The sequence below is a fragment of the Colias eurytheme genome, chromosome 14, assembly GCF_061535395.1.
Source record: "Colias eurytheme isolate Ceu_HAF_F1 chromosome 14, ilColEury1 Martin Lab GWU primary, whole genome shotgun sequence".
NCBI classification, from domain to species: Eukaryota; Metazoa; Arthropoda; class Insecta; order Lepidoptera; family Pieridae; genus Colias; species Colias eurytheme.
This window is the reverse complement of record NC_142993.1, coordinates 11,271,281-11,292,455: the sequence shown is the minus strand read 5'-3', so window position 1 is coordinate 11,292,455 and position 21,175 is coordinate 11,271,281. Positions and strand designations below refer to the sequence as shown.

The 21,175-nt window shown below is 37.5% G+C and overlaps 1 protein-coding gene across 1 annotated transcript in view; it reads right to left on the bottom strand.

The window, feature by feature from the left end:
• Window positions 1-19,331, bottom strand: part of Ttc7 (tetratricopeptide repeat domain 7) — a 64,295-nt gene extending 44,964 nt beyond the window's left edge. Inside the window, exons 1-17 of the mRNA XM_090109501.1 lie at window positions 19,089-19,331; window positions 17,458-17,737; window positions 15,910-16,024; window positions 15,437-15,585; window positions 13,185-13,290; window positions 12,283-12,405; window positions 10,721-10,918; window positions 10,267-10,390; window positions 9,235-9,356; window positions 8,591-8,713; window positions 7,334-7,483; window positions 5,997-6,200; window positions 5,439-5,571; window positions 4,643-4,787; window positions 3,880-3,961; window positions 3,131-3,236; window positions 2,473-2,678 (exon numbers count right to left, since the gene is read on the bottom strand). Of these exons, the coding sequence (XP_089965627.1) occupies window positions 2,476-2,678; window positions 3,131-3,236; window positions 3,880-3,961; window positions 4,643-4,787; window positions 5,439-5,571; window positions 5,997-6,200; window positions 7,334-7,483; window positions 8,591-8,713; window positions 9,235-9,356; window positions 10,267-10,390; window positions 10,721-10,918; window positions 12,283-12,405; window positions 13,185-13,290; window positions 15,437-15,585; window positions 15,910-16,024; window positions 17,458-17,737; window positions 19,089-19,215 (2,490 nt within the window). The 5' untranslated portion in view covers window positions 19,216-19,331 and the 3' untranslated portion in view covers window positions 2,473-2,475. The remainder of the gene's footprint in view (window positions 1-2,472; window positions 2,679-3,130; window positions 3,237-3,879; window positions 3,962-4,642; window positions 4,788-5,438; window positions 5,572-5,996; window positions 6,201-7,333; window positions 7,484-8,590; window positions 8,714-9,234; window positions 9,357-10,266; window positions 10,391-10,720; window positions 10,919-12,282; window positions 12,406-13,184; window positions 13,291-15,436; window positions 15,586-15,909; window positions 16,025-17,457; window positions 17,738-19,088) is intronic.
• Between the last annotated feature and the right edge of the window lie 1,844 nt (window positions 19,332-21,175).

Sequence of the window (21,175 nt, the reverse complement as noted above, 5' to 3'; positions counted from 1 at the left end):
TTGCCTGGAGCTGTTTATAGCTTCTGCGCATATAAACACGTATAACTCACTTGCCTGCAGCTGTTTATAGCTTCTTCGCATATAAACACGTATAACTCACTTGCCTGCAGCTGTTTATAGCTTCTTCGCATATAATCGTGTATAACTCACTTGCCTGCAGCTGTTTATAGCTACTCTGCATATAACCACGTATAACTCACTTGCCTGCAGCTGTTTATAGCTTCTTCGCATATAATCGTGTATAACTCACTTGCCTGCAGCTGTTTTTAGCTACTCTGCATATAACCACGTATAACTCACTTTCCTGCAGCTGTTTATAGCTTCTTCGCATATAATCGTGTATAACTCACTTGCCTGCAGCTGTTTATAGCTACTCTGCATATAACCACGTATAACTCACTTGCCTGCAGCTGTTTATAGCTACTCTGGATATAACCACGTATAACTCACTTGCCTGCAGCTGTTTATAGCTTCTCCGCATATAATCGAGTATAACTCACTTGCCTGCAGCTGTTTATAGCTACTCTGCATATAACCACGTATAACTCACTTGCCTGCAGCTGTTTATAGCTTCTCCGCATATAATCGAGTATAACTCACTTGCCTGCAGCTGTTTATAGCTACTCTGCATATAACCACGTATAACTCACTTGCCTGCAGCTGTTTATAGCTACTCTGGATATAACCACGTATAACTCACTTGCCTGCAGCTGTTTATAGCTTCTCCGCATATAATCGTGTATAACTCACTTGCCTGCAGCTGTTTATAGCTTCTCCGCATATAATCGTGTATAACTCACTTGCCTGCAGCTGTTTATAGCTACTCTGCATATAACCACGTATAACTCACTTGCCTGCAGCTGTTTATAGCTTCTCCGCATATAATCGTGTATAACTCACTTGCCTGCAGCTGTTTATAGCTTCTCCGCATATAATCGTGTATAACTCACTTGCCTGCAGCTGTTTATAGCTACTCTGCATATAACCACGTATAACTCACTTGCCTGCAGCTGTTTATAGCTACTCTGGATATAACCACGTATAACTCACTTGCCTGCAGCTGTTTATAGCTTCTCCGCATATAATCATGTATAACTCACTTGCCTGCAGCTGTTTATACCTACTCTGGATATAACCACGTATAACTCACTTGCCTGCAGCTGTTTATAGCTACTCTGCATATAACCACGTATAACTCACTTGCCTGCAGCTGTTTATAGCTTCTGCGCATATAAACACGTATAACTCACTTGCCTGCAGCTGTTTATAGCTTCTTTGCATATAAACACGTATAACTCACTTGCCTGCAGCTGTTTATAGCTTCTTCGCATATAATCGTGTATAACTCACTTGCCTGCAGCTGTTTATAGCTACTCTGCATATAACCACGTATAACTCACTTGCCTGCAGCTGTTTATAGCTTCTTCGCATATAATCGTGTATAACTCACTTGCCTGCAGCTGTTTATAGCTACTCTGCATATAACCACGTATAACTCACTTGCCTGCAGCTGTTTATAGCTACTCTGCATATAACCACGTATAACTCACTTGCCTGCAGCTGTTTATAGCTTCTTCGCATATAATCGTGTATAACTCATTTGCCTGCAGCTGTTTATAGCTACTCTGCATATAACCACGTATAACTCACTTGCCTGCAGCTGTTTATAGCTACTCTGGATATAACCACGTATAACTCACTTGCCTGCCGCTGTTTATAGCTTCTCCGCATATAATCGTGAATAACTCACTTGCCTGCAGCTGTTTATAGCTACTCTGCATATAATCAAGTGTAACTCACTTGCCTGCAGCTGTTTATAGCTACTCTGCATATAACCACGTATAACTCACTCGCCTGCAGCTGTTTATAGCTACTCTGCGTATAACTCACTTGCCTGCAGCTGTTAATAGCTTCTCCGCATATAAACACGTATAACTCACTTGCCTGCAGCTGTTTATAGCTTCTTCGCATATAATCGTGTATAACTCACTTGCCTGCAGCTGTTTATAGCTACTCTGCATATAACCACGTATAACTCACTTGCCTGCAGCTGTTTATAGCTACTCTGGATATAACCACGTATAACTCACTTGCCTGCAGCTGTTTATAGCTTCTCCGCATATAAACACGTATAACTCACTTGCCTGCAGCTGTTTATAGCTACTCTGCATATAATCATGTACAACTTACTTGCCTGCTGTTATTTATAACTATACTTCACGTTCTTTCCTATAATTGAAGCTATTTTTAAATGTAACGTTACAATGCATTACTTACCTGCACGCTGCTTGTGATATTGTATACTTTAGTGGTTTTACTTGCTCGTTATTATAAGTTATAGTGACGTAGATACACGTGTATCGTGCGGGGCCGGTGCACACGCACGTACCGGTACAAGTTATGGTGACGTAGTGTGTGTGTATAGGTTATAGTGACGTAGTGTGTGTGTATAGGTTATAGTGACGTAGGTACCGGTCAGAGCGCGGGGCAGAGCGGGGCGAGCGGGTGCAGGGCGAGCGCCGCGGCGGCCGCGTCGGCGGCGGCGGCCGGGTCGCCCAGCGCGGCCAGCACGAGCGCGAGGCGGCGCCACGTGTCGGCGCGCGCCGGCTCCAGCGCGCCCGCGTCCCGCAGCGTGCGCTCCGCCAGCCGCAGCCAGCCCAGCTCGTAGTACGCGCCGCCTGGAATTGTCAGCCGAGAGTGTGACATAGCCATAATGACACGCCCCAATGCTAACGTGATACAATAATACGAAGGCGCATGCCAATGCCATACAACGATGCGAAAAGTACCACGCATACACGTCATATTTAAAACATTTACATCAACATGTAATACGATCGATATTTAGATTGACAAATAATGAATATTTAAAAATACCTACAATTCGTATCATAAAAAGCACTAAATTTTTTTCACATGAACAAAAAATAAAATTCTCTTCAATATACATAACTCGTACTGACTCGAAGGACCACAAATGTATTTTCATTGTATTATTGATATGATATATGGATCAAATCCATGAAACGTTTGGAACTTCTTAAAAAAATAATCAACACAAATTAACACATTAACGTCCGACTCGGAGGACCAAATTGTCCACTAATTTAAATACAATATAAATACATACCTAACTGCACCATACTGTCAATATGTGTGGGGTGTATAGCGAGCGCGTTCTGGTAACACTGACGCGCCTCCTCCCACTCGCCGCCCGCGCTGTGCACTCGTCCGCGCTAACGAATTTTATATTTACAAAATTATACTTCACTTCTACAAAAAAGACATTTTTATTTTTTATTAAACATGTTTATCTCACTTTTGCAACCCTTTTCAGTATAAAGATCTATTTTATCTAAATTAAATTTATTTTGATTTATTCCGAATTTGAATGACCATGAAATCATTTATTGATTAAATCAAACATAAATGATAAACACGTAAATTAATGATACAGCACATGCCAAAATAACTTTAATTCAAGTATTCAACAAATGCAAAGTTCCTGCAATTAAAATGAGAACGGATTCTCTGAAAAGAATAATTATATTCGTTTACAAAATTCACGCGCAATATGAGTTTTGAATATATACTTTAACTAGCTGTGCTCCGCGGTTTCACCCGCATTGCTCCACTCCTGTTGGTCTTAGCGGGATGATATATAGTCTATAGCCTTCCTCAATAATTGGGCTATTTAACAGCGAAAGAATTTTTCAAATCGGACCAGTAGTTCCTGAGATTAGCGCGTTCAAACAAACAAACTCTACAGCTTTATAATATTAGTATATGTAGATTTAAAAACTTTCGTCTTAACTTTTCTCGAGAACCTCCATTATATTTGATAGCCTCCATCTCCCAATAAACACAATGTTTTGTTACCGTATATAAAACAAGATGGCTGAAAGGTGTGAGCGCCGCGGCCTCCGACACGCAGCCCGCCGCAGCACTCGATCTGCCCAACCTGTTTAAAAAAAGTCAAAGATTAAAACTCATTTAGGCACCGAATTAGGATACATAATGATAAAAAAAAATGTGTGCGTGTACTAGTGTACACACGTAAGAAGTGAAACTTCTTAATGTCCTTATTTTTCAAAAAATAATTTTCTATACGCAACTTTTCAGAAATACGTCAATCACGCGTGGTCGGGATAAAAACAAGATGGCGCGTAACGGAAAAATTGTTACAGTAAATTTTTTTCCAACCCCGATAAAGAAGTTTCACTTCAACAGTACAATTTTCGACAGAAAGCGTAAAATTTCAAATTTTTGAATTAAAAAAAAATGTCGTTATTTATTTCATATTTCATACAATCGACATTCGATAGTGGAATAGCTTTGTGACTTTCGCTCCCATGTAGCCTGTAGTTTTTACGTGAAAGAGTAACAAACATCCATATATCCATACATCCATACTTACAAACTTTCACCTTTATAATAGTACTAGAGGTCCGCCCCGGCTTCGCCCGTGGGACATATTTCGCAATAAAAGGTAGCCTATGTCCTTTCTCGGGTATCAAAATTCAAAATATCTCCATACTAAATTTCATGCAAATTGGTTCAGTAGTTTAGGCGTGATTGAGTAACAGACAGACAGACAGAGTTACTTTCGCATTTATAATATTAGTATGGATTAAGATCTCACCGCAGACACAAATCAGCGAGCAACAACCACGCCTGCGCGCGATGGTCGGCCAGCGGCGATCGTCTCGGCGCCGATATCGACGACGCGCCTTCTGATAGCGCACGCTCTAGACGGTACGCGCCCGCTGACTCCGCTCGCACTGACGCTGCAATTTAAAAAAAATTGGTTGTCTGTAAAGTCGGTTTACTGCTATGACATAACTGCGTTAAAAACAACCGACTTCAAACTTGCACTTGCAACATTTACAAATACAGACAAAAATGCTCATAAAATAAAAACTACTGGGCCTATCCGAATAAAATTTTTATGGGACCAATTCGACACCATCCCGCATCGAACAAAAAAAGAATCACGTAAATCGGTTCAGAAACCTCGGAGTAATCGGTGTACATACATAAAAAAAACATACCGGCCGAATTGATAACCTCCTCCTTTTTTTGAAGTCGGTTAAAAATAATGGAAGAATGGTTAAAATTTCACTTGATGTGATTCAATGAGATGCGATGCGACGTGATGTGATGTGATATGTGATTCAACATGATGCGATGTGATGTGTCGTGATATAAGACGTGTGACATGTTGTGTAATGTCACGAGTTTTGACACGTCATATTTAATTTAATGTTGTTATTTATCATATGAGACGTCACGCAAAACAACTTGTGTTACGTTTTGCCTTATGTTGCCTTATATGCGTTTTTCGACACGTAATTTGACCCAACAATTTGATAAAATGAAATGAAAATGTATTTGTCAGCAAAATTTATTAGAACAAATTCCCTCATTAATGCACTTACCGGCATCCCTATTACTGTGTAAGTCGTCATGCAGCGAGTCAGAGAGCGCATCAAGGTCCGCATAGTGCGGCTCGCCTTCTTCCTCCGCGCTGTTTAAAAGTTTCAGCAGCTCTTTGCCTGTTGATAGCGCCGCCTGTAATGTGCATGTATACTGTGTGAGTATGGAATGTATAGACTAGGCAACGAGTTCAAAAATCTGAAAAATAGAGATAAAGGTCCTAAAAATATGAGCGATAGCTCATTCGATTCGTAATCACCTCTAGAAAAATTATTTTGAAGTATTTTGTTGCAGGTTAAAAATTGCAATTGTTATAAACAAAATAAGATGGAAAAAATGATATTTCAAAATCAATTTTTTTAGGATCTTTATAGTTTTTGAACTTGTTGCTTATTTAGGCCATTATGACGCGCGGTGCTTAGCCATTTCTACTCACGAATCGGAACAGTTGTGTGCGTGTCTTTAAAAATGGAATGCGTTCAATTCGCCACAGTCCCTACGTCATCCGAAACAAAAGCGAGTCGGTTGTGTGTGTGTGTGTGTGTGTGAGTGACACTCACCTCGCCGCCGTCCCAGAGCGCCTGCAGCGCGGCGAGCGTCCACAGCGGCCACTCGGCGGCGGGGTAGTGGTGCCGCGCGAGGCGGGCGGCGTGCAGCGCGCGGGCGCCGCGTGGCCCAGCGGCCGCGCACGACCACAGCGAGGCGGCCAGCCGCAGCCCGCCGCCGCACTCCGCGCGGCACGACAGGCACGCGCGCGTCGCGTCCTGACACAACACCGACGTTAATGAGCTATTATTACTACGTATAGAGAGGACACCCCGGACACTCCATACAAAATTATCGTTTTGACAGTCACACTGTAGAGACTGCAAATGTGTGTGCTTTATGGTTGGCACATTTGTGACTACCGTAAAAAATAATTCGCGTTTTTCTGATGAAATACATCCGTAAATAGCACAATATCTAACCATTTTCTACGAAAAACGATAATCACAAATCCAAAATAATAAAATTACTTTAAGTCAATTTGATTAATGTTGTCAATCTTCGTTGCATATCGTCCCTGTAGAAAAATGTAGCCCATTTTAATCACGATCGCACGGGGTGAGGTAAGTGTTTAATTTTGGCGGGAGGCGGAGAGTGTCCGTTCTGTAGCGTTTAGCTATAGCTACTATGTATGATGTATTCTGTCACCACGAACAAAATCTGTGCGACAAGCGCGGCGGCGCGGGTCGGCTAGTGAGTCATACGTTTTGTAGATATTCAACCTCTTATTACTTATAAATTAAAACCAATCAATGTTACAAAAAAATTGGTTTGAGACGATTGACTCTGACTCGTGTTACAAATAGTTTAGTAACGATGCCCTCACTAGTACGTAGTAGGTACATAGTAACCAATGCGTTAGAGGGAATTTTCAACTGGCCGTGGTACACGAATTTCGAACTGCATCCAATCCAATATCCAATTAATTTCATGAAATAATAGACCAGTGCCGAATGCCGATCCCCTCAAAAATGATTAAAAAAAAAAAAATCACAGTACGACGAAACCCATTAGAAAAGGAGGGGAATATAATAAAAATGGACAGAAAATAAATTGCGGTCGATCCGAATTGTGAATGTTAAAAAGAAAGGAATGTTTAATGATATGTTTAATGATAATGATGAAAAATATAAGTCCCATGGAAAAAATAAAATGGAAAAGTTGTAGATAATATCTACAATTTTTCACATAACCTCAATTTTAACTTTTGCAATTTTACTCGCAACACGCCTAAAAAAATTTCACTTCACAAAATCCCTAGTAAAGTTTACAATAAAAATATAAATCCCTAGTAAAGTTTACAATAAAAATATATATAAATCACAGAAAAATAGTACAAAAATGAACTTACCATCGCCTCATTAAGCATGCCCATGTACATATACTGCAGCGCGAGGTGGTAGAACGCGAGGTGATCGTTGTCGTCCAGTTGCACACTCTTCACTAAATACTTGAGGCTTATGTCGTTTTCACTGTCCTTCTCGATTCGGCAGTTTGTTTTCTAAAATATAAAATACATGCTTCTGCATGCTTATTTGTGTTATGATATACGCGAAGGACCAAAAAATACTTGAGAAGAGTCCTATATCAAAGCAAAATTTGTATAATAAATATAAGAAAAAGAGCTTAACAAAGTAATAGATTCGAAGGACCAAAAAAAATTATTTTTTGAATTGAAGATTCAAAATGTGTTTTTATCTACACATAATACATATTGCATACCATAGACGGAAAGAAAATAGTTAATGTAAAATACTCGAAAGACCAAAAAATCTTTTTTTTTTTCAAAGATCCCTTTTTGGTCAATTTTTGAATTAAAGATTCAAAATTTGCCACTATCTACACATAAATATTACATACGAGAGAAAAAATTGCATTTCGATATAAAAAACTCGAAGGTCCATAAAAATTAAAACACGTTATTGAAAAATAAATTATAGTCGTGAGATGAACATTTCACATCAAAAATGAAGTAAAATTATAATGGAAAAAAATACACAGGAAAATTATCCAGTGTGATAATTTTTAAGGCTTTTCAATGAAAATTTTCTGAAAAATTTTATTATTAGGTTAAAGTTTTTCAGTCTTATACGACTAAGGGCCGATTTTTCAATGCTTGGATAAAACTTATTCGTCGAATAATGTATAAAACTACCATTTTAATAACGTATTCTAATTGCCCGTATTTGACAGTTTACGTGACATTTTAATATTATCGTGTAATACTTTATAGGACGGATAAGTTTTATCCAAGCATTGAAAAATCGGCCCTTATACAATAAACAATGCGTTCGTTTCTACTTCTTGCAAGCTGCATTTTTTTCAAATTCCACCAGACCTAAACATAGCAATTAGCTACATTGTACAAAGCTTTACATGGTCGTATATAAAAAAAAGACGGGTTGCACTTTATTAACGTTCAGCATGTTTGATATTTTGGAATGGTATCCGTCTTACGCTTTTTCGATCAGGTCACGTGTCCTGACGCGAGTTTAAGATTTTATACCCATTACAGAAAAAGTGCTCAACGCCGCTAAAGAAGTTTTCACTTCAAAAACTACACGTCGTTTTGAGAATTTCTTCGATATTTTATCGTCGTTTAACTTACCTGTGCCTTCATCTGATGCCCAATAGCGCAGTGCAGATAGCACCGAGCAAGCATAGCGGAGGGTCTCTCTTTCTCCCTCTCTATTCGAAGTGCGTCCTCCGCGAACTGTATGCCCTCCTCTATCTATGCATTGCCACTTTATTAACCAATATTGGGGATTCTTATTGGAAAAATAATGGTAACATTGTTGGAAATGAATTTTTTTTAAATAATGATAACTAAATTGGGTAGGGGAAAACAAGAGCATTTTTGAGAAAAGAGATTTATAATTAAAAATATGAATAATTGTTGAAAATTAATTAGATAGTATTGTTGTTGTGTTATTTGAATTAAATTGATACTTACAAAATAATTTGACGTCAAAGTCATTCAGGGTTCATTTTAAACAATTTAAATAATTTTTCTGCATCTGTTGATTTAGTCAAAAAAAGGCTGCATCGAATTTGATGCTATTTTCACGTTTCACATTTAAGTTAAAAAAACAATTAAACTGTAATTTACCAAAATTATGGGGGATTATAAAGCCTCTAACACAGTTTTAAACTAACACGGGCCTTATTTTTTTTTTCCAAATATATAATTTAATTTGTGTTTAAAGTTTTCAATATACATAGATTAATTTATTATAGCTAGGCGGTGCTTACCCACTTGGCGCGGTAGCACGTGTTCGCGGCTACCAGCCGCAGCGGCGCGTCGCGGGGCACTAGTGGCGCCGCGCGGCGAGCCACGCCTGCCGCGCGCACTAGGGCGCTCCATGCGCTACTGCCTGTTAATGTAACCAATTGTTATACAGTTATAATTACATTAAAAATAAAAAAAAGACGTGTGGCACTCGGGGACCGCCGCGATAAAGCTATTGCATAGCATGCCTTCAAGCCACACCTCCGTGTCCGTCGGAGTGGGGAGCGTGAGGTTTTTTCGTTACGGAATTTCTCGATTCGGTCCCCGCGCTCAAGGCCCGCGATAGAAGCTATGCAAATAGCTTAAAAAATGTGTGCATGTACTAGTGTACACACGTAAGAAGTGAAACTTCTTTATGACTTTATTTTTCAAAAAATAATTTACTATATACAACTTTACAGAAATACGTCGATTATCGCGTGGTAGGGATAAGAACAAAATGGCGCGTAACGGAAAAATGTTACGCGTAACGAAAAAATGTTACACTAATTTTTGTCCAACCCCGATAAAGAAGTTTCACTTCAATAAAAATTATAAACAATGTATATTTCCATTTGAATTGTACGTCGATTTAAGAGGGTGAAAATATACATAGTTCTGATGACGCATAGTGTGCTTGCGCCTAAGCGTAACTCATTGCGAAACATTACAACGTTATATGCGTTCACATGTGTGTTTGCGTGTACGTCTCTGTTTGCATCCACATGTACGTATGCGTATGCATGTGCATATGCGTGTGGGTGTGTCTCCATGTGCATATGTGTTTGGGTATGAGTATGCGTGTTCGTGTATACGGTATGTGTTTGCATGTATACGTGTGTGTTAGCGTGTGTGTATACATATGTATGTGCGTGTCTGTCTGTGCAGTCATATGTAATATGTTCGTCAGGTATAATGTGTTTGCATGTATAAGTGTGTGTCAGCGTGTGCTTATGCATATGTATGTGCGTGTCTGTGTAGTCATATGTGATGTGTCTGTCAGGGCAGTGTCTCACCGTGCGCGGGCGGGTGCGCGGCGGTGTGCGCGGGGTCGGGGCGCGGCGCGGCGGCCGTGGCCAGCGCGCGCTGCCGCCAGATGTGCGCGCACCCGAACGAGAACTTCATCGCGCGCTCTAGCGACTGCGCACAAGTTATACATGGATTAATTATTATTGAAATGAAAATTCTTTAAGTGCGAAATTTTCAAGGTCACGCCATGGCAATACGTTATATGACACTTCTGATACGTGTGCGTGCCGAGCACACGTGTCAGAAATATTATATGCTTTTTTTATGTCATCGTCTGCGAAGGAGCTAGAAAGCACCTGAAAAAATTTGTAGAGATGTAAGATCGTTTGCATCCGCGTTGTTAAAAGGGAAGGGGACAAAATAAAGATTGACGAAAAGATTGAAAAGGTCACGAGGTATAACTAATCGTATTTTTTTTTCATATTTATTATTAATTGTCACCTCGAGCACGAGCGCCAGCTGCCCCCAGCGCAGCGCGGCCAGCGCCAGCAGGTCGCAGAGCGCGGCCGCATTACGCAGCGAGTGCGCGCGCGCCAGCTCGAACTCGGCGCTCTGCGACAGCACCGCGTCGCGCACCGCCATCGCCTCGCCCACCACTAGCACCAGCAGCACCTCCTCGTACTCGTTGCGCGGCACGAACTGACACAATACACACACAATCAGACCTTAACCTAAATCATAGGTATGACGACAGAGACTAATATGTCACTACAAGCAATAGCAGCTCCTCCTCTCACTCATTGCGCGGCACGAACTATACACACGATAGACAAACGACCAGAAGAAAACCAAAACCATAGGAATGATGACAGAGACTAATATGTAGCAAAACCGTAAAAATTTCAAGATAAAGATAACATAGACTTATAACAAATTTGATCATAAGCCAAGGACCACAGATTCTGGAAAAGTTTTAAAAGCGAAGGACAAAGGAGATTTTTATGAAGAAATTTCAATTTTAATGGATAAGTTATAAAAAAATGTAATTTAAAACATTAAAGAAACGTGAAAAAATCTAAAAACGTTCGAAACGTTCGAGAATAAAAAAAAACATATATGTAATTGTTATGAGACTTTAAAATACCTACACGAATAGGTCAAACAGACGACGACACATATTCTATATTAACTGAACTTCAAATTTCAAAAGCATGAGACATCGTGATATATTTCTAAAATATTTTATCAACTCGCATAACATAATATCTTCGAAAAGTGAGTTTTACTCAACGACAACATAGCATAGATTCTAGAAAATTATGTAATCCTAAAACTTACTACAATATACAAACAAAAACATCTTCACAATAGACTTAATGCGTTTAGGAATATATCTGTACCTTCAAAAAGCTTTTGACACAGTGAACTTGAATTATGCTGTTTATAAGCTTGTACTTGTAAACGCATAGAATCCTTTCTTACGCGTGGTTAAAATTTTCCTATCTAACAAATTACCATCTGTACGCATAGACGGTAAACTGAGTATTCCAGACAAGTTTTTTTACGGAGTGCCACAAGGAAGCACCCTGGGACCGACACTCTTTCTTATTTATGTGAATAGTATGTGCAAATTAAATGTGCATGATCGTGGGACTATAAAATTTTCTACTGACACAATTATAATGTTCAAAGCATGGAATAAGATATTTCAAAACTTAAAAACGGATCGAGCTGTTTACTTCTAAAATAACTGCTCTAAGCCCAACTGCCCAATGCCTCATATTTTGACTGTAATAACTTCTGTGGTGAACTTTAAATTATTAGTAATTTTTTTTTTTTGAGTTTAGTGTACACTGGTAAAATATTGAATTTGTATTTCTTTCAAATCTATGTAATGGATTTAAATGACTTTTGATTTATTGGATTGTTTGGGTTAGAACTTAAATATAATTTACTTTTTTATTTATGGGATTGTTTGGGTTAGAATTTCAACTTAAATACAATTTAGTTAAAAAATAAAGCAGTTTTTATACAATTATACATATTTAAATAGTCACAAATACCTGGTTAATAGCTGCATACTTCTTGGGTTTCCACGGCCCTTCGGCCACGTGGTCATCCCTCCGCCGCGACAGCGTGCCTTGTGACTGCGCGGGGAGAGATATCTTTTGTGGCGCTTTGTATACCTGGAGACAATAAATAAAAATAAAATAAAAAAGCCTTTTATTTCCTTAATAAAAATATTTTTTTACATTTCAAGTGTTCTTAATGTTAGTTGATTTATACAATGACAAAATTAAAGTAAATTTTTCTAAGTTAAACAGCTAATAAAACCTGGAGACATTATATTTCTTAATGTAGAAATAAGAACTGTATGTACGCAAAAGTAGAGTACGCACGTGACTTGGTCGATGTCATAAATTATGTTTTTTGAAGTGAAACTTCTTTGGGCGCGTTGAGAGTGAAATTTCAAGGTCGCGTTCTGGCAATACCGTCACGTCATGGAGTATGACGACGATTATGGTATCTCTGAACCTTGCCCAAGAAGTTTCAGTTCTGTCACGTGTGCTCGGCAAACACGCTCTTTTTTTATTGTACAAAAAAGGAAGGTATGTACGGAAAACTAGCGCGTACGTACGCGTACGGAAAAGTCACGTGCGTAGGACTTTTCCTACGTTAAAAATTATTTTTTTTTAATCTGCGCAGAATCTTTTATGATTAAGTTATAATTCCTAACAAAATTATTTGCAAAATATAATAGTCTTGAACACAAATCGTCATAGAAATATGCACAGACAGATCAGAAATATTAAACAGGAAAATAATTTCAATTTTCAACCAATAAATATACAAAAATTGAAATATCAAATATTTAAGAAAATTATTAATTAACTACTATAACATTTTATACAAAACAATCACTAACCTTTTTTACCCACTCAAAAGACATTTTAAAACTAATTACCTGTCCCGTGACCCCTCTCATGAGAACCTCAGCAAGTTGTCTTGCGAGCGTCAACCGTAACGCCTGTGTGGATACCGACTCCACTGCTGTTAGCATTTCTCGGTACCTGATACGAGTAACGAGATAAAATTATAATTGTAAGTTAGTAAAATAGTTTCAATAAATACAAATCTTCTTATATATAAAAATGAATCGCAAAATGTGTTGGCGCATAACTCGAGAACGGCTGAACCGATTTCGATAATTCTTTTTTTATTATATTCCTTGAAGTACGAGGATGGTTTTTATGTAGAGAAAACGTAAATATGTACCACGGGCGAAGCCGGGGCGGACCGCTAGTAATTAATATATTACACGTGTCAGAAATGAAACTTCTTTGGCAAGAAACACACGTACCAAAATTGTCGCCTCCTCCATGACGTGACGGTATTGCCATAACGTGACCTTGAAATTTTACTCTCAACGCGCCTAAAAAAGTTTCATTTCAATAATGTTGCACCTTATGTATTAGCCACGCCTATCTTCCCGCGGCTCTCATGAAAACTGTAGTCGTGCCTGTGATTAAAAATAAGACGGGTGACATCTCCGATAAGGGAAATTATCGCCCCATATCGCTCGCAACGATTCTAGCCAAGGTGCTGGACAGTGTGCTTGATGCTAGTCTTAATGGCTTTTTAAACCTCCATGACGCTCAGTTCGGCTTTAGACCCGGACTCTCCACTGAAAGCGCTATTTTGAGTCTAAAGCACACTGTTCAATACTACAACAAGCGTAGGACTCCTGTGTATGCTTGTTTCCTCGACCTATCCAGGGCATTTGATCTTGTGTCGTATGACGTCTTGTGGGGGAAGTTGAGGGACAAGGGTATACCGGTAGGCATATTAAATATATTTAAATTCTGGTATGCTAACCAACAAAATGTTGTTAGATGGTCTAACTCATACTCCGTAGTGTATGGGCTCGAGTGTGGTGTTAGGCAAGGCGGACTTTCGTCTCCCAAGCTATTTAATTTGTATATCAATGACCTTATTGTCGGGCTCAGCAGTACGCATGTCGGTTGCAGCATTGGAGGTGTCTGCGTTAATAATATCAGTTATGCCGATGATATGGTGTTGCTGGCTCCGACTGCGTCTGCTGTGTCGGAATTATTAAAGGTTTGTGAGAAATACGTTGAGGCACATGGTCTGAAATACAATGTAAATAAATGTAACTATGTTGTTTTTGAGGACACCGGTAAGTATCCTAAATGTACTTCCACCATAGCTCTTAATGGTATAGATATTGAAAGAGTTAAACAATTTAAATACCTTGGGCATATGCTTACCGATGACCTCCGAGACAATGTGGACATTGAGCGGGAGCGACGAGCGTTGGCGGTTAGAGCCAATATGTTGGCTCGTAGATTTGCTAGTTGTAGTATGGACGTAAAAATAATGCTTTTTAAGGCGTTCTGTCAGAATCTCTACACGAGCAGTCTATGGGCCAGCTATGCGGATCGATCGCTAAATGCTCTTCGTGTCCTGTATAATAATGCCTTCCGAATGCTGTTGAAACTGCCACGCTTCTGCAGCGCCTCCGGGATGTTCGCTCAAGCACACACATCGGATTTCTGGGCCGTCATTCGCAAACAAACAGCTTCCCTTTTAAGGAGAGTGCGGGGCAGTTCCAACAGTATAATAAGGACCATCGCGGAGGATGTAAGTGCGCCCATCATGGGACACTTTGTGCGTACACTTGTTGCATCAAAGCGACTTGTCTATGCGTAGAGTGTCCTATGGTGGACTTAGTTATTAGTTATTAGGACTTAGTTTTTAGTTTTTTAGATATAATTACTAACACTAATACTTAGGTTTTTATTTTACTAACAAAATATGGATCTGCGATATCCGAATTGTATGCAAATAAAATAAAAATAAATAAAATAAAATAATAATAATAAAAAATGATACACAGTGAAACATAGAACGGTGGTTTTCATTTTAAGAAGTCTCACTTCTGACACTTGTACTCGGCACACGCGCTTTTTTTAATTAAGTACCTACTTATTTTATTTGAAAACTTCTTTAGCGGCGTTGAGCACTTTTTCTGTAATGGGTATAAAATCTTAAACTCGCGTCAGGTCACGTGACCTGATCGAGAAAGCGTAAGACGGATACCATTCCAAAATATCAAACATGCTGAAGGTTAATAATCAAGTTTTCACTTCTGCCGGCACTCCCCCAGTGCAACCCGTCTTTTTTCACCATTCTTACCTATCTATAGCACAGCTCAACCTGCCAGCTCGTATGTGCAACAGTGGCGCCCTCTGTAACGCGGTTTCGAGCGTCGCGCCCGCACGGGCGTTCGACGCGCGTTGTAGGTATAGTAGGGTAAGGTCTGAGGCTAGTTCGAAACTGCGTATCTGGAAATTAAAAAAACCTTACTATCTTCTTGAAACTCTATAGAAAAAAATGCAAAGTTTATTAATAGCGATGAAACAATTCGATAGCTGTAATAACTCAGGCCCCGGAATCACAGACACAATAGAAAATCTATTGTGTCGTGGACCGATCGGGCCGTTCGGGGCACAATGGGTTAATATTTGTTCCACAAATAGTTTTTTTGTTGTTCATTTAACAAATTTATAATGCAATGTTATTTACTGTGAAAACCTCTTTTAGTCGAGATACCGATCCTGTGCATAATTTAACGGTTTTTGTATCCTTGTTACATTATTTTAACTTACCAACTCAGATTCTTTTTCAGCTTGTTTGTATCGACTTGTAGCTGCTGGTAATGTAGTCTGTTCTAAGCATAATCCCTTTATCGCGTACGACTCGGCTACTATTCGAAGACTTCGGCTGAAAAAGAAAATAAAATCTCTATAATATATTCTGGGTTTGATATTTAGTTTTATGGCATTCATATGCTTTATAAATGAGAAATTTGTAAAGAATAGAAAAAAAATATTCCTTTAAATATAGGAATTCCATTAATAACAACCTGTATAATATTATGTTTCAAACAGTTTTGTAAGTTCTCCATGTAAAAAAATGTAATCGGGCATCATATTTTAAACATGATAACATCAAATTAACTGACATATGTTTTCATACAAAGAGTAATATTTAATTACAGTAATGTCATCGTTTAAATCAAGTTATGACGTGTACTCGACACGCGAACGTGACTCAGCAAAGCATACAGTTTAATATAGCCTTAGAAGTAATAAGAGTAGCCTTCACATATTAAATGTTATTAGCTTATATACAAGCAATGCTTCGATAAAGACAAATAAGGGTGCTTTCCACCAATAATGTGCGAGGATGTGTAGCGAGGAATATGTTTGTAAATAAATAAGTATTTTCTACAAAATGTTTAAGTAACAATAAAGATTTTTTTTTTTTTTGTAAAAAAAAAACCAATAGTATAGCTTCTAGCTTCAAACTGAATTAAGCGATATGATTGGTTATTTATAAACACATTCCTCGCACATTATTTGTGGAAAAGCACATGCACCCTAAGCTGTGACTTAAATTGTAAGCTTCAAATAAGTGGTTTAACATTAGCTACAAAAATCTGGCGTATTTTAAAATGGTACTTGTTACTTGAGTTTCAACCCTACACTAAGAATTCAAATGCATCCAAATTCTTAAAAATAATATATCACAACAATAGAAATTCAGTTTCAACCCAGTTTACACACAGTTCAGTTCAGTTTACACTTTTAGAATTCAAACGCATCCAAATACATACTTAAAAATAATTTATCACAATGAATTGAATTTATTATGAAGGTGACATTCGCTTAGTAATTTTAAACTATTTTATGTTTACTTAAAGTGAAAATAAAATTGTATTGTTTTTACAATGAAGTAGCATAAAACACTTTTGAAAGCAACATGTTAATGGGCTATAAAATGTTTATATGTATCAAGCAGGTGTCAATGTTTGTTTTTGAAGCAAAAATAGAATTCTAGACAAGTACATCAAAGGTATTCTATTTCAAGAATCTTCTAAATCTTTACATAATAGATATTTTTCTGAATCCGTCTACCTGTTTGCGATAAACTCGAAAACGACAGGACCCATTTTTTCAATAATGTTTAGCATGGTTCACAAGAAGGCTTTTTAATATGTTTAGTTTTAGAATAAACAGGCAAAGTCATGGGTGAAATGCCAGTTTCTAGAAAGTAAGGCTTACTTTTAATAGTGACATTATTTTTTACTTTTATTACTAAAACATATTTTTAATTTTTATAAATCTACACAAAGAATATATCAAATCACTTACACAGGTAGCTCCTTCTCTGTCAAAGTGTTCAACTCGGCATGCTTATAATGTTTCAGCGCATCGTCATAAGACCCACATGCAAAGTGCAACTTGCCGAGCAGCAGATGAGCGTCTAACGCCACACCGGCCTTCTTGCCAGCTTCATCTGTTGCTAATGTCAAGTAGCCTTTTGGATCGGAGAGCTCTCTCTGCGCTCGCTCTATGTTTTCTTTTATGGGCGGCCATTCGTCCAGATAGGCTTCTAGCTTGCCTTCCCCGATGAGAAAGTGGGCTAGGCTCTCTGCAATAGTAATTATAATTTAGTCAAGAAATGTTATCACTACATAGTATAAAACAAAGTCGCTTTCTCTGTCCCTATGTCCCTTTGTATGCTTAAATCTTTAAAACTACGCAACGGATTTTGATGCGGTTTTTTTAATAGATAGAGTGATTCAAGAGGAAGGTTTTAGTATATAATTTATTAGGTTTTAGACAAAGCGGGCGAAGCCGCGGGCGGTAAGCTAGTAATAAATATAATTAAGTATCTGTACTTTTGATGTAAAAGCTATTTATTAACTACAAAGGAACCTATAAAACCGTTAAAAGTATAAAAAGTTTACTTCTTGAATTGTATTATGTTTCTGTTCACCAAAATTCATGAAAACAACTTATTTGAAGTTTTGATTTTTCAACATGTTTAGTATAGCGCCCGGCAAACTTCTTGACAAAAAATGTTGTGTGGTTTTATGAAACCACGGTAAAAGTGAAACTTAGGCACAAAATTATCGTATTTGTACGATAATTATCGTACGGTTCGACCGTCACGCGACATGCGCTACACAGACGAAAAAAAATGTTTGAGACGATGTAATAAAAGTTTCACTTTAAAAATTTGTGTGGTGGGGGAAGTTTGCACATCAAGTTTTAGTACATTTTTATATGCGCAAGCTTCTCCCACTACGCTAAAAAGTGGCCAAGTTTCGTGCTGACATATAAGTCATAATATCATCAATTTAATTAATTTTAATATTTATTGAGCCTACAAATTACATAGATTTTCAAACACTATCATTATGTAACTAACTAAGTACCTTACTAATTAAAAAGAAATGCTCATGTACATAGGTTATGTTATTATTCCAGGCTAAAATGTACCTTAAGGGCCATCGAGTTTATTCCAGAGTAACATAATACTTAAATATAATGTTAGTTATCAGATCATTTGTCATTTTAAAGTATGTATGAGATCTAGAGACAGATAAGTTCACCAAACAGACAACACAATTATGTTTGTATTATAATAACAATAAACATAATAAAATATTCCATAAGCAAATGTAAAGTGTAATGTTTAAAGCTACAATTATTTATAATTGCTAGTAGAAGCTCTGTACTTTTGCATGATTAAATATTTATTACAACATTGAATACATATGTATTAAATTTAATGTGCAAAGTCCATTATTTGTTAACTGGTTATAAACAGAAAATCAACACAAAAACAGAGTACATCGGTTCCATTGCTCGTAAAATGTATAAATGCTATTACAAGCACAATTCGCTCACTTACAGCACATGAACTACATTGAAATTGAATCCTGGACGGTTTATTAAATTAAAACTAATTAAGAAGGTGTAGCAACATTACGTACCGTGTTGTGGAGACCTAGCCTTGAGCTGCTGGGCCAATTCCACTGCCTTCTTCCAATTGGACTCTTCCCTGCTCTTTTCGATGTCTGTCTCGTAGCTGCGAACAGCATTTTTGCTTCTCGATGTCATTTTAACACGAGCTCATTTAACAGATGTCACAGCATTTATTTAGAATTTATCACTTCACTTGAACATTGCAAAACCTCCCCGAAATGCAAGAGAATCCTCGAAAATTGAAGGCCAAATCTGACACATTGACCGTTTTGACATTTCATCGGGTGTGTCTACGTTGAAAAATCTGTGAAAAATCAGGTGTCAATAATAATAGAAATTGATTAATAAATTGTTTTTAAATAATGATCGTTCTTTAAAAAAACGTTATTTTAGATTAAATTTAATTATATTTAACTCAAAAAAACATACAAGGTAGGTACTTCGTTTTTATATTGGTTTCAGAACGTTCATGCAATAGATTTTCCATTGTCGTTTGCTAGATGGCGCTGTTGGGCAAAGTTGAAAAGACGTGATATAATTTTTTAAAATACCTTCAATTCAATGTTTACTATTTTTCTATTCTTTATTAAACTTCTAATAATCCCCCTTTTTGTATTTGTAAGTTTCGCTCATGTTTAAACATTTATTGTACTTTTGTTGTGTTTAAGCGTTGTTAATTTATAATTATTGGAGTCGAATATGCGGCGGCACGAATTAGGTCACATTTACATTTTGTGACCGGTCGTACTCCCTTACAAAAGGCGTAAGTATCATTTTGAATACATTCATTTATTAATTGACCTACATTTCTTTCCTTCCGACCCGTAGAAACCATTCAAGCGAAATTTTCATTTTTAAATGTGGAACAAGATTTTTGTCTTTCTCTCTCTCTGATTATATCTAATTCAAACATAATTAACTCCTCATAAATATGTTTTATATCAACTTGACTTGAGTAATAATAATTATCAAAAGATTTGCAAAGAAATCTCTATAGGTACCTACCTAAGTAACTATAGGTACGTAGACATAGAAATCTAAATAACAAGACACATAGAAGTGCTATAATGTCATAATTCGTATGAAAACCGCTGTCGCCAAAATCAACACATTCAAACCGAAAGCTAAACAGTACACACAAGTAAACTATGCCTTTTATTGGACAGCTTGATTTTAGTGAAAACTAACTTATCTATTAAATTAAGCTTTTGAATATGTATCCTAACGCACGAATTTACGGTTTATTTTAGAATAACATCCCTAAGTATATGAGACTTTTTGCTCCAATACGAACAAACGTGATAATAAGAATGGTCGACTGTGTCATTCATTGTTATTTCGATTACTATGGTGACACTCGTAATACTTGTAAATATTCTATAATTTTAAGGAAAAACGGCATTATTTCTAAAAAAAAATATTTTCCGATGAAATATTATTCCTTTATAAGTATAATTACAACTTGTGGAAGAATTTCCGCAATGGGAATTGCTGAAACACACCATGTATACACTCATACGTCTCCAGAGCAACTGAACAGTGACGAATGGACTGGTGATGTGCAAATCACCTGAGTGGCGACAAGGTCACGCACGCTTACGACTTCTAGTGTCTTGTTATTTAGATTTCTATGTACGTAGATAAGAATTAATTCATCAGCCATTTAGGTAGACTCTAGATTTAGAGACTCCTGTATTCCCCCGTATTTTATCATTAATTAGGTACTTAGGTATGTCCTGCATCTTGCTTTGATCACTTTTTCATTCACTTTTACCTTATCAGCTTATAATGTGTAGATATTATTGTTTAAAAAAATGATAATCGCCGTAACAAAGTTGCATTATCAAATAAACGTTCCACAAATAGACGGAGAAGTAAAAATAGTAAATGCCTAATGCGGTGTAAAGCTGCGACGTCGCAAGTCGGCAGCGGCTGACACTGCGACCTTCCAGGCTTGGCCTTCAAGGTGACACGGGATCCATCGCGATAGAAATGGATGTTAATTATGACAGTTTTGGTAAGTTCGAATTTGAATGTGTATGATCGTTATAAATTTATAAAAGCTGCGCCCCACGATTTCACCCGTGGCTCGGCT